Source organism: Colletotrichum siamense (assembly GCF_013390195.1).
Source record: "Colletotrichum siamense strain Cg363 chromosome Unknown KSG_Cg363_contig02, whole genome shotgun sequence".
In the NCBI taxonomy this organism is placed as follows: domain Eukaryota; kingdom Fungi; phylum Ascomycota; class Sordariomycetes; order Glomerellales; family Glomerellaceae; genus Colletotrichum; species Colletotrichum siamense.
Window position 1 is genome coordinate 6,852,812 of NW_023501015.1, and position 26,671 is coordinate 6,879,482.

At 52.6% G+C, this 26,671-nt stretch overlaps 4 protein-coding genes across 4 annotated transcripts; 1 reads left to right on the plus strand and 3 right to left on the minus strand.

Moving 5' to 3' along the window:
- Positions 1 to 488: 488 nt before the first annotated feature.
- Positions 489 to 1,767, minus strand: ALD2-3 (Aldehyde reductase 2; the record flags this gene model as incomplete). Its single annotated transcript, XM_036635647.1, has 4 exons — positions 489 to 865; positions 943 to 1,044; positions 1,095 to 1,460; positions 1,524 to 1,767. 4 exons carry the CDS (start codon positions 1,765 to 1,767, stop codon positions 489 to 491), a joined length of 1,089 nt encoding a protein of 362 aa, XP_036499052.1.
- A 933-nt stretch (positions 1,768 to 2,700) lies between these two features.
- atnC-2 (MFS efflux pump atnC) lies at positions 2,701 to 4,485 on the minus strand (the record flags this gene model as incomplete). Its single annotated transcript, XM_036635648.1, has 6 exons — positions 2,701 to 3,059; positions 3,117 to 3,321; positions 3,371 to 3,657; positions 3,702 to 3,817; positions 3,876 to 4,002; positions 4,065 to 4,485. The coding sequence occupies 6 exons, from the start codon at positions 4,483 to 4,485 to the stop codon at positions 2,701 to 2,703; spliced, it is 1,515 nt and encodes a 504-aa protein (XP_036499051.1).
- A 2,932-nt stretch (positions 4,486 to 7,417) lies between these two features.
- VNX1 (Low affinity vacuolar monovalent cation/H(+) antiporter) lies at positions 7,418 to 11,003 on the minus strand (the record flags this gene model as incomplete). The annotated part of the gene is made up of 3 exons (XM_036635649.1): positions 7,418 to 7,846; positions 7,897 to 10,697; positions 10,808 to 11,003. 3 exons carry the CDS (start codon positions 11,001 to 11,003, stop codon positions 7,418 to 7,420), a joined length of 3,426 nt encoding a protein of 1,141 aa, XP_036500087.1.
- A 2,346-nt stretch (positions 11,004 to 13,349) lies between these two features.
- Positions 13,350 to 14,579, plus strand: CGCS363_v003801 (26S proteasome regulatory subunit 8-like protein; the record flags this gene model as incomplete). The annotated part of the gene is made up of 2 exons (XM_036635650.1): positions 13,350 to 13,584; positions 13,645 to 14,579. The coding sequence occupies 2 exons, from the start codon at positions 13,350 to 13,352 to the stop codon at positions 14,577 to 14,579; spliced, it is 1,170 nt and encodes a 389-aa protein (XP_036500086.1).
- Between the last annotated feature and the right edge of the window lie 12,092 nt (positions 14,580 to 26,671).

Here is a 26,671-nt window from a genome sequence, read left to right on the forward strand (position 1 = left end):
GACTGCAGGAAATTGGCGGAGTTTTGTCGTTCACTTAGGACGATTATATCCCGTAAAGACTGCAGGAAATTGGCGGAGTTTTCGAGACTTCGGGCGCCCTGCGAGCTGGCCTCCGGGCGGGTGCGGAGAATGCGGGAGCCCGAGTGCTCCGAGCCCGGGCCGCGGAACACGGCTAGGGGAAAGCTTCGGTAATGCATTCCGAGAAGAGATTGCGGCGATTAATTCATTACCATTGTCTACTCGCTTCCGCAGGGGCTAAAATCCCTTCATTTAGAATAGTGGAAATCACTTGTTGCGTTGAATTAGCGTCCATGGGGCGCGATAGTCGTATAACCCGTGGAATGCAAGCCTGGCTTTCTCAAGTTCTTTGTTCGTGTTATGTTATTTGACATGTAGATAGACCTTGAAGTGTTCTACAATTCTTACACTTCAGTATCAATTGCCCAGTTGGCGAGCACGCATTGGTCTCTATCTATGGCTCCAGGTGACTACGCCGACTTGGCTGCCGCATCAGTGTATTTCCGGGGACCCATCCTGGAGTACGACTCGAACTGAAGCTTATCGCCCGCTTCCTGAATACCCTTCACAGTCTCCAAAATGGACTCTTCCAAGGGGGTCCAGCCCGGGCGTCCCAGCTCTCGCAAGTACTGCTCGGCTTTGTCGCGTGCCTCGACGGGATGCTGGCTCGGCTCGTTAGAAAAGTTCTCCGGGAACTTCTTCCCAGGCTCGTTCTTGCGGAAGATTTCCAGGATCAAGTCCCAGCTGAAAGTGTGGGCGAGACCGAAGATGCGCTGATCTTTCACATGCTCGAGAATGGCTCCAGCAACATGCAATCTGCCCGTGTCGTCGTTGTCGATGAAGTATTCTATGAAAGACTAATTAGTCACGCCCTGCTCGCTCAGGTAGCATAAAACTTGCGCTTAGATATGACGCGGTGAACACCCGCAATCTCCCCGTTGTAGAGTATGACCGGGAGTCCAGAGCTGCTGGGAAATCCTTGGTTGATCGGGTCGATGGAGCCGCCAAAATTGAAATTGGGGAGTACTGTTTGATTTTTAGTCCAAGTCAGTCTTTATATCGAAGACGGGTTTTACCAGTGTTGACAACGAGGTCAGGGCGCTCGCTGCGGTGCTCCTTGTGGTACTTCCACACTTCCTGCTCTGCCTGCGTCTTGCTCGCCGCATAGACGGCGCCAGATCTTTCCGGGCTGTAAGGAGGATCGGCCCACGCGATGTTCACTGCGCTCTCGTTCCAGCTATCTTCGGTAATCACCGAGTCTGGTGAGTCGTCTTTCGGACCAGCGGCAGCTGACGATGAAGTGAACACAAAGCGCTTCACGCTCGGCTGCGCGTAAGCCGACTTCAATGCAGTCAGGGCGCCCTTGATGGCGACGGGAATGACATTGTTGGGATTTGGGTCTAGCGTCATGATGGAAGCTGTGTGCACCACTACGGCGATGCCTGGGATCGAATGTCAGCCCCGTAACTTATCTGCTGACGTCTTTGGGGTTACTCTCGGCACACCTTTCGTGGCTTCATCGAAAGCGCCTTCCGCTGCCATATCCGAGACCTGAACAAGCTCGAAATTGCCTTGGCCAAATTGCTTATCAAATGCCGCCGGAAGCCATGCAACCTTTTCCGGGTTACGAACTGTGCCGCGAACCTTGTATCCATATTCGAGGAACTGCTTCGCAACGTGGGAGCCCAAGAGGCCGTTGACTCCAGTCACAAGAACTGTCGAGCCTTTGGGAACTGCAAGGTTTGCCATGATTGGTGGGAGTGCAACGGTGGATTCGAGGTACAATTCTCAAGATGCAAGTAAGTTTTGGAGGGTTTATGTATGTGAGTATCGTGGTTTTAACAGGTGGCTCCAAGGGATTGTGCCATCTCACAATGCTTGACTCCATCCGATTACAAATCCTGGGGTCATACCTGCAGTTACTGCAACTTCCGCTGCGGACATGCCACTTGGCGGGCGGACTTCTACATCTAGGACGGATCCACCATAAAGGATCCAACAGGACGGGTAAACTTGCAGGGGATGAGTTAGCGCCAATGTTGAAGAATGGCGTCAATATGCACTTCCCATCATATTTCTGCACACATCAAAGTCAACCGCTTTTCGAAGAAACCTCGCTGCCATTCAAGGGAAGTTACTTGGAACGGTGAGTTCTCGGGTTGACCATAAATGGCAAGTTGATCCAGGTGCATTTTTAGGCTTACGACGGAAAGGACATTGATTCTTTCAAGTTCACATTGCACATTGATGCAGAGTCCACATCACAAATTTCAATTTACAAGTCTCGCAGGAATCTCCCTTGGGAAACTTGTTGGCTGTGTGATTTCCAACTAGAGACCCTACCAAACAACCATCGCTAAGAAATGAGGCTCGTCTTGGAAGCAAAGGCGTCTTTACCCATCTTGCTTTCAAGCATAGTAGCTCTGCAGTATTCATGAGCCACTCCGTCTCGTATCGAAATCATTCAGGTTGTTTTCCCCAAAATATTGTCCAAGTTGTCGCGGGTTGAACCAGGGGGTTCAGGCTGACATTAGATCACTCGGAGGCCTGAGTGCGTTTGTCGAGAACATGCCAGCTACGTGACGGCAATTGAGCGTCACATTTCAGAAGAGAAAGCAAGTTGGCGTTTAACTGACCAGTATTAGATGCATTCAGCATACATCCATTTCAGGTATTCTCAGGCTAGGTCTGTGATTGCTGGGGAGAGGTGTCTTGGCCAAGAAGCGATCTACTCTCTTCCTCGTCGTGACTTTCAAGGTATTCCTCCGGCAGGTCTGCGTGGCCCGCCCGGGAAAGCGCCAAGGACGCGAGACCACACATGGCGAAAGACATGACATAAGGCATACCTTTCCAGATTCCATCAAGTCTCATGCTCCAGCTGAAGGTCCTAGCAACAATGGGACCAGCAAGTAAGGACCCTAAGGTGTCCATCATGGAGAGTGTTGTGAACAAGGTCCCGACCATGTCTTTCTCAACCAATGAACTGAGAAGCGATCTGGCAAAAGAACTAAAACCGTTTCCGAGGGTATAGAACGCCAAGCCTAGAAATACGCTTCAGTAAACTCCCCGGAGGCTGCAGTGTCGTGTAGAGTGCTTACCGACGACAACTACAGGTATGCTTGGCGCAAGAACCAGGACTGCAAAGCATATCATGATGAACACAATACTGAGCCTGGAAAGAAGGTAGTCTTTGACTCGAGCGGAGAAGCCTAGTTTCTTGGAAATGAGCAGATTCAGCATAGGCAGAACGGCGACGAAGGTTACAAGCTGCGCAAAAGCCCGGAATGAGAGTAGAAGGTTGGCCTGGAAAATTGTCAGTGGAAACGTCATATAAGTCTTGTGAAATAGGTACCTTGGCAATTGGAATAACGTATCTCGTTGATAGGTACTGCAGAAGGACGCCGAGAGATTGTCGAGAGAAGTCGACGACTTGAAATGTCAAGACAAGAAACAGGACACTTCTATGGCGGAGGATAAATCCTAGAGTCTTTTGAACATGTCTGAGCAGGTTTTTCAGCGTTCTTCGAAGACTCAAGTCTTCTGAAGGGTCCTCCCTGTCTGACTCGATCGAGTTATCTTCGTCTCGAGGCAGTGTTTCCGGAATGGTACCTGCGAGAATGGCTGTGATTATCGTACAAGCTGCAAGATTAGCTTATGTCTAGGCAGTGGTATTGCAGTCTTACCCAATCCCAATAGCAAAGGGTGCCAAAGACTATAGGTCATCAAGGCAGAACCGATCGCTGGCCCGATAAGCTCCGCGACAATCAGAGCAGCCTGGGCATAGAAGAAGATATTTGACCTATTTCATTCAAACATTAGTATTCTAGAAAAGCTTACTCGATGTCGCCTTTACTTACCTGTACTTTTCAGGCGACGCATCTGTGATGATCATCATGGCAACAGCGCCAGTGACTGTGCTTCCACCGCCAATGACGAGAAAGAATGAAGACAGCCACACAAGTTTAAGGGGTAGTTCCAGCCAGCCTGTAATAATTGTGAGCAAAATGATGGCAAGCAACTCAAAGCTCATCTGCGTTTTCACTCACAAATGAAGAGCACCCAGCAAGCACCCAGCACCTGTCCTGCAACGCTGAAGAAGAAGACTCGTCTCCGGCCTTGCTTATCTGCAAGCACACCGAACCACATAGCTAATATCAAGCCAGGAATGCCATCAAAGAACGTCTGCCAACCAAACAGCTCCGCCACGACGTCTTGAACTGCAGGGTCCTTGCACATCTCCTCAGAGGGTCCGCTGCCGGGGACGTCGTCGTCAACTTTGTAGTACTGTCGACAGACGATGTCCTCGAACAAACGCGTCTGCGGAGCAAGAGACATGCAGTTTCCAAGGCCGTCAATGAAGAGCATCATTGCCACAACGACGATAGGTCTCCAATAGATGCTATCCCCATGACCAGCAGTGGACTCTGTTGAAGCTCCGGGCTTGCGCTTTCTACCTGTACAGCCCATTTTTCGATGTGAATTTGCTTGGCTGAGGAATCTTGAGAGTAAGAGTGGTGGTGTCTAGCGGTTGCCGATGAGTACTTTGACGTGCAGGTGGGATGGAGCACTCTTACCTGCCAGTTGCGGAGGGATGCCGGAATAAAAGCTTAGAATAGCGGTCGCCTTGGCGACATGGATACGAGCTTTACTAATGGCTGATTAAGAAACAGGGCTCATTGTGTTGGTAATTCCCTTGCCGCGAGCCGGAGCGGCGCGGAACCAACGGGATTCATGGGGTCGTAGATGCATCCGTTGGCCCTCGCTTGCGCCAGCGTCTCGCCGCAGTCGTCAATCTAGCCTCCTATTTTGTCAACGGCCGAACCGGCGTTCGGCATGGCCATTATCGTCACTTTCCATCCCAGAAAAAACCCCGTCAAGGCAACGATCGTGAGAGTTGCAGTCGCTACGGCTATCACGCATAGAGGGCGGGGCATCGTCTAGCTCGAGCCAGCAGCTGGCCGGGAACAGCATAGCTTGTTTTCCTTCGCCGATCGTGACTTTGCCTGGCAATTTCTCCTCGTTTACTGATGTATTGTTGTATCTGCAGTCCTTTTTATCGTCTAACAATGCCGTGTATAATCAACTGGACTTGATTGAGAAATCCCAGTCGAGCAATCAAAGAGAACTCAGGTGACAAACGGCTGAGGCTTTTAGTTCGAAGTTCGGTTGGTCTCACGATGGTTAATTGGGTGAAACGCCATATCTTCTTGAACGTATGTTCGTTGTCCCTGCTGCAGAGCGGAAGTATTTCTGAACTTATTACCATGTGACACCTTGGGTACTTGCCTGGAGAGAAGATCACCTCTACGCATCTCATGTCCGCAAGAATGCAGAACGCAACTATAATTGCAGCCATGCATCAACTTGAAGGGGCCGCCCCATATGGAAAGGCAGCCGTTCTTGATAAGGGCATTTTGGCCGACACTTTCGATATTGCAGATGCAGCCCGGTGGGAACTGTTTAAGAGACAATAGCTGAAGTCTGAATAGAAGGCACGGAGTCACTTCGTGGGCGCTGGAACACAGTGGCTTGCTCGCGGTGAGATGCTATGTGATGGGTGTCGATTATCTCATATTTTCTTACCGAGGTATTTCTCAGTAGGGGAAAATAGCACGACGTTATGTTAGATCACTGAGATTCGGTCTCAATAACAGGGCTTCCTTCAATAAACCCATGTGCTTAGGACGGGGAGAGGAATGCGTGCTTACCTTGAAATTATTCGTCAGCTGTTGAAGAGAAACTGTTCCCAAGATTGGAAGTAAGTGCAAAAACGTCACACAGGAGCAACTCTACACATGACCAGGCGCTGGCTCAGGACGCCACAAAGTGAGACGCGCTTCAATGATCGCCCAGCGGGTGAGCTACGGCACTTTCCATGCCACTTCCGCAAGCAACTAACCTATCAAGCTGTACGAAGGAAGGTCTCATCAGGCTGCATATAGCAGGTACTGTTACACAATCAAACAAATGGGCACCCTTGAGATGTTCTGCTTCCCCGCTTGGCAAGAATCATACTTTGTGACTTTGAGTCTCATCTCCATGCTTGGAGCTTTCTGAAAGACAACCAAGAGGTCCAGGCATCTTCCGAGGCGTGCGAAGACAGGTTTGCACTGGTAAGGCTGTTAGTTGAGCATGGTGTCGATGTCAATGCGTCTAAACAAATGGGGTTGCACGGCTCTGAACATCGTCTCTCGTGGAAATGAACACCAGGGTTTGATTGAATATCTAATTGATTAAGAGGCTGTATATTGTCTATGGGGATATGAATGCAACGCAATTAGAGAAGGGCGAAGCCAGCCGAAATATTGATAATGCGCAATAAGAATTAACAGCATCAGGGGTACACTGAAAGAAAGTATTAGGAAGAACCCAACAATTGAATCATCGAGTTCTGTACTTTGCCAAATACGGGTGAACAAGGCACAAATACCATTCGTCCGGGCCCAGCGTCGAACAGCATGCTTTAAACGAAGAAAACGAAAAAGACATACAAGCCTTGTTATTTATACCTATGTTGATCCCCACTAGAAGAAGCTGTATGATAATCCATAAACATTGTAGGTCTTTCCCCTGCTGTCGTGTTAGTGGTGGTGTTTGCTCATCTCTACGTTATATATCCCATGGAATATCAGCTTACACATGAACCAAAACGAACACCACCAATTTGCCTCAACTCACGATTCCTGATCGTTGTCGTGGAAATAACCTCTGGAATGCGTCACCCCACCAACTCTATCCCCAGACCACCCCCTCTCCCTTCCACCATTCCAGACACTCAGTCACCCCGGAGACTCCACAATCTTCAGCTCCTCCATTCCAGTCGTTACGGTCTAGAAACACCCCCACCGCGACAGGTTAGAGCGCATCTTGCGGATACTCTGCGTGTCATCATAGACACATTACTTGAGTAGATGCTTCTCCATGCGCCGAGGCTAAAGATGGCTTATATTGCAGAGAAGTGAAACTGCGGATGGTCCATTTGAAGAATTTGCCTCCTTCTACCACTTTTTGACTCTTTGGGTCAAGCGTTGAAGTCTTCATTTGGGACAAGTAATGCCTCGAGTAGGCGCATCGTAACGTCAAATCATGTCAATATTCAATATAGTGACAATTCAGTTTTAGGGTCGACACAAAAGTATGGCTTGCGCATTAGGGATGTATATTCAGTGATGGAACGAAAAGTGATCTAAGTATGTGCTCTTCTCCGTAACTCCGTCAGTCCCGTCGTAAGAGCAGGTAAACAGAAATGCAATGCCATGGTCCAAGTCCCTCTTTGAACAGACCGTCAACCCATTCAGATGACGCGCGGCCACCCTTTTCAACTCAAATTAGTCAACAATGCCATAACAATGTTCGCGCTCGTTGGGTATCACAACCCCTGAATCCACAACTCCTCTCTTTAGACCTGGAAGGCAACACCGCTGCGCTTGCGACCCACGGTCTTGAATGACGAAAACTGGCCGTCGGCACCCATGATATCAAAGCGGCTCACGCTCATGATGTCGTCGGTGTAACCAGACAAGTAGTAGCCTACGATGACTACAAGGTAGCTCAGCAATAGAATGCTGCCCTTGAAGTAGTTGCTCTTTCCTTCTCCGTACATGTAGCTGAGCAGGAAGACGCAGAGGATGACAGTAACCATGTCCCACTGGGGGAACAGAAGTGAGAAAGTGTGGTTGCCGATGTCTTCAACACCGTTACTGGTAGCGTAGAGAGCCGAGTACAGGACGAGGGCCGGAACCTGCAACAAACAGACTTGAAGAGCGTACGCAGAACCGATTTCCATGGACAGCGCAATGTTGCCGTTCATAGCGAAGGAGATGGCGTTCTACAAAATGTCAGTATAATCCATGAGGAGGCTTGTACATCAAAACTCACCAAGAATTCCGTAGTGTTGGGAACCAGGGCAAAAAGGGTAATGCCGAGGAATTTCTCGTCAATAGCGAAGCCCTCCAAAACAACATCTACAGTGTCGACGAGAATCTCTGCAATAATGGCATAGAGCACCGTGGCTCCCATGAGAATGAAAGCACTCTTGCCTCGGCTCCAGTTGGGTGCATCATGGCCACCGTGAGGAACTTGGGCGGCACTGGCAGCGGCGAGATCTTCATTCTCGGCAAGTGTTGCGGTGCGCAAGGCCGGGGGCCTAGGGGTCGGTGCTGTAGAGGCTCCAGGCTGGTTAGAAGTTCTGCGAGGCATGCGTTCGCGCGCAGCAAGGGTGGCGGCAGTGGCGGCCATCTCCGCGACTTCACGAACCAGGGCGTTGTTCTCCGCCTCTGAAAAGCCCGGAATATGGACAACCGAGCGGATGGTGTCGCTGCCACTCGTCTTTGGTGGAACCACATGCGGAATGCTAACACTGCCATTGCCGGGTGTGAGACCCAATCCAGAGACAGACCCTTGACGCGAGATGTCTTCTCCCTTGGCATTCAAGCCAACCTGCTTCAGTGACTGACCAAGAATGCGCTTGTACAGGTGAGAATCGCGAACATCAATGGAGGTGCCAGTGGTCTCGGCAAAGGAGTGAAGTCCGGATTGCCTAGCAGCAGCATGTGCATGTGCGTGAGCTTCCTCGTGCTTCTTCTCATCAATCTCGGAGTTCCAGATGACAGCTGCGTGAGTCCTCAGAGTGAACCAGAGGCCCACGATGTAAGAGAGGAACAGGAGTGCGGCGCAGAAGTAGCAGAACGGCCTGACAGCCTCGAGGTAAAAGCGGTCGTCAAGAGTTGGGGTCTGAGAGAAGAAGCACCTGCGGCAGTCACGACCGTCCCCGACCGGGGAAAGTCCATCTCCGACCCCGCTGTGGTTTACGCAGTCCAGGCAGTTGAGCTCGTGAGTGCCGTAGATTTGGTAGAACAAAGTCGGGCCAAAGGCGCCAATGACGGCAAACAGAAGCATGGTGGACGTGACACCAGCGGATCTCGCGTTAAAACGCTGAGTCTTGCGCTTGATAGCACCAAAGCACATGGAGAGGCCAGGGAGGAAGAGAATGCCGGCGAAGATACTTCCAACGATACTGCCTTCAACAAGCTGGCCCTTGCCTTGGCTGAGAGCTACGCAGTAAAGGAAAACTTCGACAATCGTGGAGAAGAAGGCGTTGATGGCTGCACCTACTCCCATGGATGACTGCGCAGAAATCGAGGCAACGGCCTGGCCGATGAAGTAGGCGAGGGGGATGATTGAGAACAAGCCTGCGATGAAGAGGAACGCCGGCGAAGTGATGAGAATGTGCAGGCCCATAATCCGGTCGAGAACAAGCCAGTCAAAGATGACGAAGAACACCACACCCATAAGATTGATCAGAAAAACGTTCGTTCCGTCGATAGTGTACTTCCAGTATTTGGTGCCCACAGCGCGGTAGGTGCAGAGCAGGATGGACGAGTGAGGCGCATCGGCGATTCGGGCGAGAACCATGTCGGATTCGAATGAGAGCGCCAAAGGATGTCGTCGAAGGTGGTCGAAGAGCAGCATAGTAACCTTTCCCATGGGGATGGTAAACACCAAGAACCAGCAGATCAAGGAAACCAGGATGAGAGACGGCGTTAGCAGCAGATAGAAGAACAGAAAGAAAACGATCCTTCCGATATTCCACTCGCCTCGTCCAAACAAGCGGCGCTTGAGTCTCGGGGGTGTCTCACTCCGCTCGCCGCGTCGAGTCCGGCCCAACAGGCTGTCAGTCTCGCTCGGCTGCGAGTCGATGCTTCGCCGTGAGCGGCCGACGATGGATCGGTTGTGCTCCGACCCGTCCGGACCGAAGAACAGTCGACCATACTCCAAGTCACCGCTTTGCCATTGCTCGTACTCGGAAATGCTTCGTCCCTCGCCTTGGTCCTCGTCCAGGTAGGCGTCGTCCTGCTCCAAGCGCACGTACTTGCCAAAGGGGTAGAAAAGATAGCTAGCAAGTCCCCAAAGAACTCTGCCATACTCCCTGCCACTAACAGTCGCCGCGAACAAGAAGCAGATGATCGCACCAAGGGCTGCGAATGTTGCCATCCACCATCCAAACAGCAAAGTCCACAAAAGGTTGAAAAACAACAACCAGTTGTTGACCCTTCCGCCCGGCGACGAATGAATATCACCTTCCGCATTCTTCTGCACGGAGCGGTCTTTCTTGTACAGAGCAGGCTTCCATAACCTGATACCGAAAGGATGGGTTTCATTGATGGCTTGTTGACGATCCTTGAGCGTGAAGCTCTCGGCATCGCTAACGTCGCCGTCATCTTCGGCTTCCGCATCCTCATCTTCGTGAACTGATGGGTCGTGCTCGGAGCGGTCAGGGACATTGTCCTCGGGTCTCGGTGTACGAGGTGCCTCGTCATCGTTTTCATCATCATCGCCGTGCTCGCTTCTAGAGGACTGGACGCGAGACAGGGTGGTCGCTAGCTGAGGCCGGCGGCGCGTGCTGTACCCCCGTTGTTGTTCTTGGTGGCGTCCGACGGCGTCGGCCTCGACTTCGAAGATGTCATCGTCGACGGAGAAAACCTCACCACGATGAGGTGCAGAAGGGTTCGTCGAGGGCCGACGGGTCATGGGGGGCTTTCGTGGTCGATTATTCGCTTTGGGGCGTTCAGGAGCCATCATGGGAGATCTTGTAGCTTGGGTGGAACGAGAATGGGAACGGTCGTGAGCTGAGGAGTCGGGGAGGTATTGGGAGGCGGAAGGTTGGCCTTGTATGGAACCTGTGTCGCGCACGGGATTGATGTTAGCCAGGGATTTTCTCTTGGACCAGTCGGCAACTCGGACGACCAAGACGCATTAGGTTTCTGGGCATGCAGCGGGTCGTACGTACCGTAGCCAGCTTCTGGGCGTCTCCGCACCGTATCGGTGGACTGAAAGGACTGAAAGCTCTCGGACAGGCCGTCGTCGCGAGAACCCGAATAGGACTCGAATCTCGAGGGCTGGTGTCGGGTGTCTGTTGGCGAGGCAGCAGTCGAGTTATCGCGAGACTGGTCGGCGGACGTATCAGGCCCCGGGGAGGGATCCATGGTGGGCGACAATGGAGCGCGCGACGTTTTTGGAGAATGATGGAGAATGATCGGTGGAGAGAATGGCAGGTGCCGGAGATGTGGGTTATTAGTGCGGACGGCAACGGGGGTGGAAGCGTCGGGCGCGCGTTGGGTGGCTTCGGGCCTGCTTGGAATTTCTCAGGTGTCGCGCGTGTGTTGTGTGTTGAAACAGCAGCAACAGGTTCGAAAAGAAGGGTGGAAACAGGCTTTTTTTCTCGAAAGCTGGTACCGCCGTTACCGAGAGCGTTGTAGGTGTAGGTTTAGTGCTTGTGTTGGGTCTCGGTAAGATTTCGAGGATTCCACGGGGGCCCTGCAGATGGGTCGAAGTGGTGGTGGTGAGCTTTCGCTATCTACCTTGCCTCACTGGTAAACAGCTGACGAAGAGAAGAAATGAGCGAGGCCAGACGGGATCGGTAAGCAAGACGAGATGAGGTGAGGTGCGTAGGTATCCGTGGGTGTGGTGTGTGGTGTAGAGTTGAGTAAACAACAAACACACGATGGACGAGACACAAAAAAAAGACAAAAGAAGAGAGTAAGACAAGAAAATGTGAGGATGTGGATGAGGATGAGGAGGAGAGATGATGTGATGGCGAGACGGGGCGAGGCCGGATGCAATTCAGCGAAGAAGACAATGGCAGCGATGAGTGTTGCCCATTCCTGGCTGCTGGTGAGGACGACTCTCCTTTCCTGATCTGGCGGCGAGGATGTCCACTGGATGTGTGCGATGCTGGCTGCCCATACAAAAGTGCAGGATCTCTACTAATGTATTATTTATTGGATGGGAGGGTGAGGAAAGTTCCCTTGGCTGGCGGCGGAGCGGGTGCCGCTGCTCGTCCGATGTTGTTGAGTTTTCTGCGTGTGCCTCCGTCTTCTCAAGTATTCGAGGCTGCCTTGTCCATCGGTCGAGTGATGATTGCTGCTCCCCAGATTCGCAATCCCGCCTTCCCGGCGCAATCACGGTGCACCTGGCTCACCTCAGAATGTCTGAGTCAGGAGCTGCCCACTCCCACTGTCGATGGCGTTTGTGTGTGCAACCCCCGGGTCATGTGCAGCCACTTCGCAAGGTGTTGCAGGCCTCAGAGGGTGCGGAACAGCATGGAAGGTGCTGTTTCTCAGAAGCATGATGAGAGGCAATTGCTACTGTGTGACTCTTCCATTTGATCAGGATTCCTATTCCCGGGCTCTTGATTCGACCCGTGCCTCCATCGTTGGTCTTTATCTTCTTATCCCCGGTATCTGATGTGCCTCCCTCGACAATTCAAGCAGCCGTACGCATTACGAATACGTAGAAAGGAAGAAAGGCCTGCACAATGTCTCGCACCCAGGTGCTTGGTGTTTACATCCAGCGATTGTTACCTTCGGCGCACTGATGATAGGTAGGAACGCAATTTAGTGGAGGACTAGTGGGGGCCCGCGGTGCGCCCATGGTGGAGTGCAACTGCTGCTAGCAACATGGATGATGGTGCTATCGCCCAGACAGGACCGCCAGAGCTTCCTCCCCAATCAGCTTAGTGCCCGAGCAGAACGGCGGGAGAGCCACAATCCCAAGGCCCGAGGACTGCCTAACTTACCCATAGTAAGGTAGGACCTAAGGTAAGGTGAATGAGAAGCAGGGCGCAACATCAAGAGAGCCGCGTCTGGCGAGGTCTTTTGCCTGTTGGGCGGTCTGCAGCCCGTCGCCGAGGCCGTAAATCTTATCGGCGCATATCTACGGCGTATCTCTGCAGTCTTCCATAGGTTCCATGTGTTGCACTGGCATGTTCCACCGCCCATGATTCGATGCAGAGCCCCACCGTTGCATGTCACGATGTCGAGGTGCTCGACATCGCACATCTCGTGCTGCACTCCACTTTCCCAACTGGGGCGTGCTAACGTCACTGCGCGTTGCGCTTTCCGCCTCTTTTCTCTTGCAGCCGCTACAAGACAGCGCGCACGGACCCGACCCTTTTCCAGAGTGGACCTTCCAACGATGTCGGCATCTGGAACATCCTGTTCTCCGAAGACCCTGACTAAGCCCCCGCAAGCTTGACATTTCCGGAAGGAAGCTTTCACGTGACCCGGACCTGGCGAACGCGTCGACGGTGGTTTGCCTGCGGCTGACTGGACCGACCGACGGAGCCAGCCAGACCTACAGCCCTGTCACTCCGAACCCATCTGTGAGCTTCCACAACGACAAGCTTCCATCACCACACCCAACCCCCGGCGACCGTCAACCGATCCTACGCACGAATTACAGCTTGACGACCCCGATTGACCCTCCCGCATCTCAGAGAACATCGAACAAACACCCGCCCGATTAAATCCTCCCTCGGGGCATCCATCAAGATGGCGCTCGATTCGTACTACCAGAACAAGATCGAGGCCATGAAGCTCGAGATCCTCAAGGGTCAAGCTGTCCTCCGCCGTCTCGAGGCCCAGAGAAATGACTACAACTCGCGGGTGCGTCTACTGAGAGAAGAGCTTGGTCTGTTGCAGCAGCCCGGTTCCTACGTCGGTGAGGTTGTGAAGGTCATGAGCACGAAGAAGGTCCTGGTCAAGGTGCATCCGGAAGGCAAATACGGTACGTTTGATGATGCACACCCCACCTTCCTCCTGGCCCAATGCTAATTAACACCCACAGTCGTCGATATCTCCGACAATGTCGACATCACAAAGCTCACCGTCGGCAAGCGTGTAACCCTCCTGTCCGACAGCTACAAGCTCGAGAAGATGCTCCCCTCATCCGTCGATCCCCTCGTCTCCCTCATGATGGTTGAGAAGGTCCCCGACAGCACATACGACATGATTGGTGGTCTGGATCAGCAGATCAAGGAAATCAAGGAGGTTATCGAGCTCGGTCTCAAGCACCCCGAGCTGTTCGAGTCTCTGGGTATCGCCCAACCGAAGGGTGTCCTCCTCTACGGCCCCCCCGGTACGGGCAAGACCCTGCTCGCCAGAGCTGTCGCCCACCACACCGACTGCAAGTTCATCCGTGTCTCCGGTTCCGAGTTGGTGCAAAAGTACATCGGAGAGGGTTCCCGTATGGTTCGCGAGCTGTTCGTCATGGCCCGTGAGCACGCCCCCTCCATTATCTTCATGGACGAAATCGATTCCATTGGTTCTTCCCGTGTCGAGGGTTCCTCAGGAGGCGATTCCGAAGTCCAGCGCACCATGTTGGAGCTTCTCAACCAGCTCGATGGTTTCGAGCCTACCAAGAACATCAAGGTCATTATGGCCACCAACCGTCTCGACATTCTCGACCCCGCATTGCTGCGTCCCGGACGTATCGACCGAAAGATCGAGTTCCCCCCGCCATCCGTCGAGGCCCGTGCCGACATTCTCCGTATCCACAGCCGCAAGATGAACCTGACGAGAGGCATCAACCTCACCAAGATTGCCGAGAAGATGAACGGTTGCTCTGGTGCCGAGCTGAAGGGTGTCTGCACAGAGGCTGGCATGTACGCCCTTCGTGAGCGCAGAGTCCACGTCACCCAGGAGGACTTTGAGCTTGCTACCGCCAAGATTCTCAACAAGCACGACGACAAGGAGGTGTCCCTGGGCAAGCTCTGGAAGTAAGCGACACGAAAAGGGGGTTTGGAGCAGAAGTGGTACGGTGGCAGCAGCAGCACGACGGCTTCTTTTTGGGTTGGCGGGAGTTGGGAATGGCGGGGGTGGGAAACAGCGCCCGCGATTATGCAGTGGCCGCTTGTACGGCTAATATGTACGACTACATAGAACATGGAATCAGCCACGATTACCCTTTCCACATACTGGTCCCTGGCGTCTATTCGTGCTGTGTGCGTACTTTGCCTTGGTGATGGGGGTCTCACGGGAGATGGACCTACGTACAGGCGATGGGTGTGTTCTTTCGGGACGGCACGTCGGTATCGATAGATCTTTCGAAGTCAAGACTGTCTGGCCAGCCAATGATCCCGTCTTGCGCTTAAAGCTGTTCTGCTGGTTGACGGCCGTGAAGCTGAATTTGCGGTGCCTGCCTGAAGCCTATACTAGTGAGGAAGGCGCGACCCTACCACCACCTCCCTGTTCCTGCCTCCTACCCCCTAGAGAGAGCCCTTCTTGGCGAGCTTTCGTCCCATCACCGTCAACCAAGCCCGACAGGCCAAGTGGTCTAGAGGTATAACGCTCTGGTCCGTTAGTGAGAACTTGGTATGAAATCCGATTGCTGGTTTCGTAGGGTCTGCGGTTCGATCCCGCACCCGAGCTTTTGCTTTTGCTTTTGGACTTTGCTTTTTGATTCTGCCAATTCCCTCGCGCGTCAGCCAGCCTCGCCGTTCATTCCTTTGCAGGTAGGCCATATTTAAAGCTCCTGCTGGAGGAGCGAAAAAGTTCAAACCAGGTAATGCTCGGCGATTCCATGGTTGCACGTCCCGATCAAGGGCTATGCTGCTTTGAGCAGGATAGAAAGGACTATGCTAGCGGCGACTTATGTCCAGATTTCCTCATATGTATTAGATGTTCACGCATCGTTCATCAGCGGTGTTCGTCTCTGGATATTCACGCAGAATACTACGGATTGGGGTTATCCAGCCTGTGCCTTACTTGGCTTTCAGGGTAAGTTACGGAGAGCTATCTCTGCTGGCGCTATGCTTTCTTCATCTTCATAGATCCGGTTTTAATGGAACGAGACCGAACCAGGCAATTGCCCGAAGCACCTTTTGGTCTTAATTGACTACCCATTTCATAGGTCCTCCGAAAGAGGTCCTGTCACAGTCAACACCCATCTATACAATGGTGAGAAGTTTGGCGGGCCTTGTCAGACTCAGGCTCCCATCATTGTATATATATAGCCTCAATACTGCCTGATCTCAGTCCTCTAAACCAATAATAGTACAGTGAGAACCAGATTCCATTAGCGAGAGAACTTATCTTTCATAGCTCGCTAAAATCGTGTCTACGGCTTTCATAAGCCTAGAAACACGGCGGTTCATCAGTCTGATTAGCCCTTGTTACCTAGTAGTGTCAGAGTATTTGGTGATAACATATTAAGGACTCTACTTACGTAGAAAGCCAGCAACCGTCATCCCTTGAAGCTGAAGCTGCAAATCCTCGTGTTGTGGTACTCACTGGATGCAACAAGGTCACTCCACCTCGTTTTCTCTCGATCTGTCACCAGTGTCAAGGAAACTCACATCGACTACATTTGCAGAGACTTGGGCTACGTATGCAAATAGCTTAGAGTTTACATACCTTTGGAGTAGGAGCTATGCGTGTGCGTTTGGCTCCGCGGGTCCAGCAGCTGCTTACTCCTTCGAAGAACAGTTACTGCAATCTGAATAAATATGTGCCCACAACGAGTAAGATGCTCTCTCCCACACAATTTGAACCTCGTGGTCATGTGTTCGTTTTACACAAGATCCCGAATCGTCTGATCAAGGTCGACAGTCCATCTCGAAGTTGGGCTTGAGTTCAATCTGTTGAGCTTCCACTTGGTCAACTTCGATCCCGGCTCATTCGTCCTAATCAATCATCTGGCAGTGGCGGACGACACCAGAAACCTCACAAGAGCGTTTTCCATCTGCTTTGCGTGGAGGAGATGCTATCACGTCATCACAAAGTGATGACCTCGGCGAGAGTACCATGTCCTCAGATTAACTACACGAGAGGATGGAGAGATTTCCATTGCTCGACGGAACGTTTTCCGATCCTTGACCCCAGTCTTTTGTATCCTTTGGTGTAGTTCTCAGCCATATCAGAGCTCGGGCACGTAGCTCTTCCTCGATTTCCGTATTCCGGCCAAGCCTCGGCCAAGCCTCCGCGGCGCTCAATCTGCTGGAGCTATATATTTGATATGTTTCGCAGGCGTAGTAACAGAAGTCCCCTCCACAATGAAACGGTGTATTGAGTTGAGGCAGCTCATAATCCAGGGGTCGATGCCAGAGTCGTGAGCATCGTCGTTATCGTTGCCACGACGCTTCTAAAGATGATGTCTCAAATTACCAGGTCCTTGTGCCACTCCGTCCTCGTCCTCCACGCGAAATTTGGCAGTGAATATCTGCAGGAAATGGCGAGAGAGTGAGTTCATATCTTCGGTCATTTGGTGATGAGGCTATTGCTTGCTGTGTTTGTGAAGGCTCATGTACAGCAACCTTGCTCTGGAAAGCCCAACATCGATCGACCCTTAGACTCGTCAGCGTGCCAATGAGCCCCCGGACGTCCCTCATCTCTTCCATTCCTTGACTTTACAGGCGTGGGATACTCAACGGATGTTCGTTACACTGGCTTTAGGCTTATGAGAAGATCTCTTCAGAACTATCGGAGATGTACCATCCACCACTGAGACAGAAAGTTCACCAAAGGTTTAGCAACTTGAACGTGCAAAATTTGCCCAAGAGACATTGTCTGTGGTGAAACGTTATTCTTGCTGCGGTGTTGATAGACTTTATAGCACACCCTCGTAATATCTCTTCGCATGGCAACAGCGAGGAGCCACACGCGCACAAACTCGTACGGGTGTTCATTTTGATGGCCTTGGGGAGACCCGAAATCTGCCCGAGCAGTCTCCTAGCTCCTATGAAGACACGCCGAAGCAGTAAATGTGATAACTAACAAATTTTCCTCCTGCTTTAGACTAGGGAAAGAACGCCGTAGCAAAATTCATGGATTACACACATAGGTTGAAGCTTGAGTGCTCTAGCGATGTCATCTTCCTTCAACTTGCAACCTCCTATCTCGGGAGAATATTGCTGCTCCAGTTCTAGAGGAATCTTCATGTGGGTGCTTGTCAAGGTGTTAGTCGATCCTTTTCGCATGCCTTTACTTTCTTTCCATGTTCTCTGTCATACCTCGCAATCACGACAAGACAATGCTCTGGAGGAGGCTATCAGTGAATAACAACTTACAGCTGCTTCACACAACCGACTCGAGATTTTGATGCGAGCCATTTCTCTCATGACACATTCTAACGCCCAGCCACCATACGACCATATTCACAATTGGTTGTCGGTATTGTTAGACTGCGAGTTGCGCGACTAATATGGCAACTCTGAACACGCAAAGCCTGTGTCTTGGACTACATCACATGCGAACCTCGAGATGCTCATGGAAACAACTGCACAGGAGCCCGAAGATCATACACTGTTGTGGCCATCGCATCGGTCCGGTACACAAACAAGGTCTCGGCGAGATATCAGCGCGTGCTCACCAGATGTCGCTGCTATATAGCTTGTATCTTCCACCATTCTGCAGGCGTACCAGTACCGGAGGGATTACTTCATTTGCCAGCCCGGCCTCGCAGTTGCCATCGTCGACATGTATTCCATTACTGCGGCTGGTGAATAAGAGCGTGATTGAAAGAATTGAAGGACGTCAGCGATGAGTAAGCTCTCGGCACCAGGGCCGTTCGAATTAGGTGCCTCCACGATGGTATCCATGACCGATGGTGACATTAGCTCTTCAACGACATGCAGTACTGTTGCGGTTTAATCTACCAACCCCGTGTCGACATCAGCCCCGTCTTAATATAAGCATCGGAATTGACGTATCTCGTCCCCATGATTGCGGACTACAGACATTGGTTCTCAAAGCATCTCACGTCCCATTTCTGGGGAAGGCTGTTCTCAGGTATAAAACACATGGTAACAGACAGCCTTCTAGCTATCTCCGCACGAATCTTTCGCTCTGTATCACTTGTGGCATCTCACTGTCAAGCCATAACTTAGCAAACGCTATCAAGTAACTCAGTCCCTATGTCTTGGTTCTCACAATGACTACTAAGCTCAATCAGACAAACCATCATCTTTTGTTTATTCCGTCATATCACCCAACAGAGATGATGGACACCAGAGAATAGCTAGGCTCAGGAACTTGAGAGCGACCAATATCTGTTTCCAAGATGGAAGGAAATCTTCGCCTAGGGCGGAGCCAGCAGGATACGCAATCGACGCTTCTATAAAGAGGATGCAAAGGAGGATTTGGGTTGCGTTAGCCTTTGCCGGTGTTGGCTATCTCCTTTATATACCCAACTCTAACAGCTCGAGTAGATCGCCGGCGACACACATCTCATCTTGAATCTTCAACTCAAGACGACGGACGTCTTCCACTATCACCGGTGCTCCAATTCTTGATACGAAGCAAGATGTAGAGGCCGCAACCTCGACTTCACACATCCTCTAGGCATCTCATCTGTCCGCTCGCTGGGAAACGCTGCGTGGAAATGAGATAACCGGGTGAGATTCACGAATGTTCAGAGCGGCGAAGGAGGCCTGGAACCGTCAACTGCAAACCAAGGCCGCAGCTCCCGGCCGTGACGAACAAACATCCGCCGGACCTCAAACCAACAAAGCCGGGAGCAACGCCGCCGAGCCATCCCGACCTCGCCGCAGACCATGAACGAAGAAACCCTGAATTACAACACGCTTGATATTTGACCCTGGCAGAAAACCTCTTCATGCCAGAGGCGATAACTTGGCCAGTCAGCACCAAGATCAAGATTCCCAGACCTCGTGACAACCACAGAACATTCCACAAACCCATCATCACATCAAAGCCGCCACAGCCGCGACGACCAGTGACGTAATCGAAGCCCTTCACGATCTTGATTGAACACGGCCATTTCGAGGCTAAGCAAGGGTGTTCGCTCCGACTCGTACCTAAACGCCCCTGCATGACTCTCCCGCGCGGTCTCCCGAAATCACCACACCAACCTCTCACCCCCAACAACAACACAGAACCCCTAAGCACCGGAGCCACCTCCGAGGAGAAAAAAAACTTTATTCACATGATCGCAATACCCGTCGAACAACAACAATAACAACGCACTTCGCATCAATCCACTCAACCCCAGGAAAGCCAAGAAAAAATGCGAAGAGAGAAATCCTGAACCGGAACAGAGCCCCAAGACCCACGCAGTAAAAACTGGTGACATCATAGGCACCTCAAGCAAGGACCATCGTGACCACACCTCAACCCGGCGCCCCCCCCCCCCAACCCTATTTCAGGAAAACAATGTGCCCTGTGTGGCACTTGGGGGCGCAACTGCGGACGGCGGGGTGTCCAAACAGTCCTTTTTCAATGGGCGAATGGTTGCAACGGCTTTCGCCGACGACTCATGGAGTCCCATGTCTCATCTGAATGTGACCCTTTTTTTCTTCTCCTTCTTCATCCGCACATTGCTCGGGGTGGAGCCCTTGCTGGCAACCACGCAACACAGCTCTGCGTCGTGTGCGCGTTGTTCGTTGCGTGTCTCCGTCCGTGTCATGACTTGCATAGCCGACTTGACGGGGCCGAAGAAATGAGAGCCACATATGCACAATGAGGCTGAAGCAGGCAAGGCAAACCCGCTCCGATTGCAAAGTCCGAGGAGGAGCAAAGGCTGCCTTTGGCTTGAAGAAGCCGAGGCTTGATAATTGGAGGTCAATATGAAGATGGGGCAGCAATGGATATGGGGACTGGTATTATTGATCAACTGAGGTTGGTCGCATGAGGTTGCTGAGCTCAGCGATGACAATCTCTTTGGGTCCCGGGCGGCCTCTGAGATGCGGGCGCTCGTTGCTGAATTAACTCACTAGCCGTAGTTGCGAGCTCAACAATGACATGACACGGCGAAGGCACGGCGAAGACGCTTCTCGAAGCTGATGAGTTGAAGCTTAGCTGAGCTTAGCTGTGCTAGACTTCACAACCCCGCGATCAACCATGAGAGGGGTTTAGCCCCTGGGTTAGGAACGCCGATAACCTCAACTAGGTTCGAGATGACCTTTGGAACTAGGAGACAGAATACAAAGCCAAATAATACAAAACATGAGCCGAGACAGACGATTGACTCGGGTCGAGCTGTTCAAATCGACTCTGTCTCTGACGGAGAGACTTCCGATGCGCAGCAGCTGCAGCGGAACGCCTTATCATTTCAAGATTTACCGCCGGACCGGAGAAACTGGCCTGCGACACAATCAGCCAAGGTCCATCTAGCGGCGCCATGCACAGCGGTAAAAGGCGCAAAGGACCCGGAGACAAGGTCCGGCCTGTCGCCGCGGCATGCTGCCCGCTGTGTGACCTTGGCAGTAGCCGGGCAGAAAAAACACAGAGCCCGGGACCCTGCCGGAGAGAAAAAGGGCACCTCAGCCTGTGGTTGAAGGGGGGAAATGGGGCGGTGGACACCACACCAGAGACGTTCTAGATCGCTATGGACGCTGTCCGTCGCGAGTTTGCGGTGAGTTTTGGAGCGATCTTCCCTGGAATTGGAAGCCCTCCCACCCCCCTCATCCCCCAAGAGCAATGGGAAATCGACAAGAGGTGGGGTTCGGGTTTTCTGCAGCTGGCGATTGTCAGCCAAGGGGTGGGTTGCGATGAGCGCCCTGGTGAGACGACCGGTGCGGGGAAGATCAAGTTGCAGGGCACGAAATTTGGGGATGGACGACCTGAAGTTTTCGCGAATCGCCATTTGCCAGTTCGGCCAACTTTTTTTCGATAGTTGATACACAGAGATGTGCGGTATCGATATCTTCGCTTGTTTTACCGATAGACGAGATCGACAGTTGCGCGAGAGCTGACTGGCGGGGAGCAAGACGTCCCGTTCGCTGGATGCATGGTTTGCGAAACGTGGCGCGCCGCCGACAGGCGACGGCGTGCTTGTCCGTCTCGATCGAGACAAAGACAACTTCCCCCCTTCTCTTTCAGCCCAAGTGGCACGCTCCCGGAAATCCTCCACACATGGGTATCTTGATAGTGGTGCCAAGACGCAGAGAGCCAGATGCGCCCCAACGAGCAGCTTGTTAGAATGATGACGTTGAGATTACGGGCCCCTCGCAGAAACAAGAGAGCATGGGAAACTTTGTTGGTAACGTCGATAATGCTGAAGATGATAAAAAAAGGGGGCCACAGGGCTCAAGGTTGATAATAGCTGGATGTATGACGAAAGAATAAGGCCATGTAACGGAATGCGGGTAGCAGCAACAGAGTAAGGACAAGAAATAAGGGTCCAGCCCTTCGGGTAGAGGTGCATGTGTGTGAGTGTGCGTGTGGGAGACGAGATTTGACAGGCAAAACGCCCAGGTCTGTAGGGCGTTTCGAGACACCGGCCAGGCGGATGGGAAGGGAAGGGGGATGAGCCTGACGATTGCTGGTACGAATACCCGAGACCATGTCCAAGCTTGGAATTGGAGGAAGACGAAGCAGCAGACGCAAGTGCTGGATACCCTCCTGGCGAGAGCCATTGGGGCGGCAACTTAGAACCACTTGTCGGCATCTTCACTTGCCCAACACAGCAAGTTAGCAATCAAGAACCCTGCAGACGAGGCCGACGTCCCTTGGTAGAATTAAACGCTATGCAGCCCCGAAGACGGGTGTGAATTCTGCATGGCTCCCCAGCAAATGGGAAGGCGCATATCAAATGGTCGAGACGAGTCTGCGAAGCTGACACCATCCCACCATCTGATGATCCATCGTGTTAGTCGTCTATGAAAAGCATGGGGATTGTGTATCCGAAAGCTACTAGTAAGTAGCCAGCCAGCCAGCCAGCCAGCCAGCCAGTCAGCATTGTGTGTCTCGTTAGACGAGGGTGAAGGGGGAGGGGAGACGAAAAAAGTCGTCTAGTCATCATTCATCCATGTTGAACGAACAGGTGGGCAAGTGGGAAACAAAATGGAACACAAAAAAAAAGAGGCGTCCGGGCTCGGTCACGGGGAGCGGTAGGAAAGCCGAATGGAAGGAAGGGCATGCGCTGGCACCCAAGACACACGGCATTCACGATGGATCGTGGGCGATTCTCAATCTGGTGGGACGACCGGCCGAAGGGTGGTGGTGCTGGCGTGATGAGGGCGTCCCTTGCCCGCGTGAGGTTCCTCTCGCCTCCGGTCCCCCTTTCCCGTCGGGGGTTGTGGCAGCGGGACATTGGACCCCAGGACCCTGATTTTCTGCGAGCCGGCGCAAGAATAGCAGCGGAAAGGGTGGTTGCGAGGGACTGCAATGGTGGGGGGAGAGAGACCACATCCTATCCAAACCACGGAGCGACGTCCGAAGGCAGGCATCCTCGTGTCCCCGGCTAGCAGCTTTAGCACATCCGCCGAAGGAGCCAGCTGCGTGTTTTCTTCCATGTTTTGTCTGTGGTCGTGCCGCGTTGCAGGAATGGCACATGAACGACGAGCAAGACACATGGACGATAACGTCCAAGCTAATGACGGTGGGGATGAGGATTCCCAGCCCATGGTAAGAAGATGTCCATGGGATATAATGGGAGGAAAACTGGCCATGTTCGTGTCGGTGAAGGGGGAAAACAAGGCGGGAGACTCAATAGCGCGTGTTGGATGCAATGCGTTAGGATGGGATGAGATTGGCATGGAGGGGAGGGGGAGGGGGGGTCCTCTTCCGCGGCAAGCAGGAAGCAATACTCCGTCCGGGAGAAACCCACCGGGCAGGTGTGGCAGAAGAGGGCGTGAAGCAGGAGAGACAGATGGACAGACAGAAAGATGGACATGGAGAATGGAACAGCAGCAAAGTGGGATGGGATGGGATGGGATGGGATGGGACGGCATGCGATGCGTGGATGGATGCCCGGGCAGAAGCCAAAGCCGATGGAATGGAAACGGCAACGGCAAGGACAACGGCAACGGGGGGAGCAGCGATTCGAAAGGGAGGAGACGGGGGCAGGATGGGAAAGATGGTGAGAAATGCGAAAGATGCGGAATGTAACATGGGAGAATTCAGATGGGACAGTTTTTGGCAAGCTTGGGATACTTGGGAAGGTGATCAGCAGCAGCACATCGGCTTCAGCAAAGTCCCTGAAGCACACTACGGGACTTCGGAGGAGCCCCAACGACAGCCACCGGAGGCGCGAGTCCCTTCGCCCTTGGACTTGCCCCTCATCAGCATCTATCTGTACCTTCTCCTCATCCGATACTTGTTTTTCTGCGCGCGTTCCCACTAGCGTCTCTGGTACTCGAAACTTGGGAGATCGCGGCAAGGAACATGAGAATTGTGCGGTGTGCGTGTACTTGGTTGGACTCGATCCAAAATCCAGGTCAGGTCAGGTCAGGTCTCCTCGGGAGAGACACGGCAAGACATCCAAGACAAGACAAGACAACCAAGATCGCTCACCCACTTGCGCGCCTTGGAAGGAAAGCCAATGCAATTTCCCGGAACACCAGGCATAGCAGGAACTGGCTCCGACGCCCGACTCATTCAGGCCCATTCCACCACACTTTTAGCATTTTCCTATCCTGAACTGGAGCGCGCCTGGTCCTATGCTCAATAGTAATAGCGTGCTTCACTAAGGGGATCCGTCTTGCCCGTTCATGTCGTTACCTGTCAACGCTTCCTTGCTAATGGCACTCCTCGAACTTCACGACGGGTAGATGGATGCATTGTTTTAGTCGGGAGGCACTAAGGGTGCGGAACCAAAACCCAGCGTGCCAACAAATCCCGTGATGAAGCTCCGAGAGGAACAAAAAAAAAAAAAAAAACTTGGAAACTTGACGCCTCCAGCTGCCAGCTTTCCAGCTCCATCCCCAAGCTCGGGCTCGGGGGTTCACCTGGGAAGGAAGAATGTTCACCGTCCAGCGGCGGCGGCGGCCGCGTCTCCCAAGTTTCAAGTGTGCCTGATTGTTGTCGTCCGGTCTTGACGGCAGCCGCGCTGGTCTGCGAAATAAGTTGTGGCAACCCTGGCTGGCGCATATGCGTACTAAGAGAAGTACACTACCTATGTGCGTATGCATGTTCCATTGCCCGATGTTGTTCTCCAAACTTTGCACCCTGGAAGACAAAACCAAAACCAAAAAAAAGGTTGTCTTGGATGGGCGGCGGCGGCGGCGGTGATCCGGCATGAACCCTCGCAATACAACGTGGATGTGCTGCTCAAATGTCCCAAGTTGATGGTAACGGGCAGAAAAAAGCAGGTTGAAAGGCAGAATGTGTCAAGGTCAGTTGGTTTCCAGCGTGCGTTACCGCCTCACGGCCCAGGTACACGACTCGAACAGAGTTGATGGAATAGTTCTAGGCCCTCGATGAACATGATGCCGCGAATCGCGTCCCCCCCCGGCCCCCCTCTCTCTCTCGAAGAAGCTCTCCAGTGCACGCGGCACAGCGCAGCGCAGCACAGCAAAAGAAGCAGAGAGTTGGAGACGCGCAAGTTGTGGCCCGTAAAGTAGAGTTTTGGCGGGTTTGCGCAGTGCGATTCGGCCGGGAGCCCCAGCCCAAGACGTCAGCTGAATTGATGACGGGTACCTGACCGTTCGTAATGCTCGACTACGTCATTCCCGAGAGTAAGCCCGGCAACAGGGGGCGGCGAGTTTGGGGGCAGAAAAAGCAGAAGACGAAGCTATGAGCTGCTGTTAGTTGATAGCTTTCGAGGGCTTGCTTCTCATTGCTGCCTGTCGTCGTCTTGTTCCAACGGCCGCCTCTTGTGAAACGATCACCATCCGCTGTGATGGAGAGGCGAGAGAGGCAAACGAAACTAGCAATGTGCGTGCCCCGAACCCCATATGTCCTGGACTCGGTAAAGGAAGTGAATGGCTGGGCTGGTGGTCGCCTGTGTTAGCCTGTTAGGTATCACTCGGGTGAAAAAAAGCAGCGCCAGTCGTCAGAAGAGCCTACTCTTCAGCTATCCCACAGTCCGCCTTATACTATACGTATTATTAATAAAAAATAACGAGTAGAATCCTCATAACTTATTCTATTTTCTGATATTTACTTAGTATTTTATTTTCGAAGTAAAGTATAGGGAGCTAAGGTTATTCAGTAGGTGTGTCCTGAAAACCGGCGCTCTTTTTTTTCACCCGAGTGGGTATGTCGACAGAGGTGCTGCTGATCGCGCTCCCTAGGAGGTACTCCTGGGAAGGTACTCAGTATGGCGAGCGGCCAGTGCTCCCACACTGGACGGATGGGAGGGCGCGATTGGCTGGGGGCTTGCGTCGAAAAGGGGTCCAGACTGGTCGACATTGAGATGATGATGCTAGATTTCTAATGGACATGGGCCGTATGACGTCGACTGAATGCGGACCCACCCGCCAGATAGAGTCCGGGCAGGTACAGCCAAAGTATCCATCGTTGCAGTGCTCTTTGCAACGACACCGGAGACGCCCGTTCACAGCGCTGTTCGTTCTGAATGCAAAACACGGCGCAACTAAATGTGAGGAGACCTAGATACTGGCAAATAAGTGTGGTAGTAAGCAAGCAAGCAAGTAATCAAGCAATATAGCACATGGCCAGGTAATTCTTGGTGCGTGTGGGCGGCGCGGTGTGGTGCGTTATGCCCTGGACCCTACCTTGCCAGCTTACCGATCTCAGTCTCACGCGCGCCGCCTCCAACAAATCCATCGTCTGCCTGTCCCTGCGCTGCCTTGCTTTTGGAGTGCTAGGTTTCTGCAAGTCCGTTTGGCAGCTGCCCGGCGTCGGTTGGCGTCTGCACGAGTGGTCTGGCGGTTCATTGGGGATCCTTTTCTTGCTTTTGGCGCGAATCTCACGATCTCAACGGGCCACTCCGTCGCCAGCGCGCCGTCTTCGTCACGACGCCTCTAATGAACTTTCAGCAGATCATCCATCTGTTCAAAAACCGACTTACCTAGGTGTGCTCGGAAACAGTGGTAAAAATACAGAGAGAATAAAAGGTACAACGGCGCGACTTGGTCGCGACAATGGACGGGTCCAGATGCCCAGCTTTGCGCCATGCTTTACCTCCTGGGACGCACAACCGTAATGGCAGCCACTCAGAGGGTGCGAAG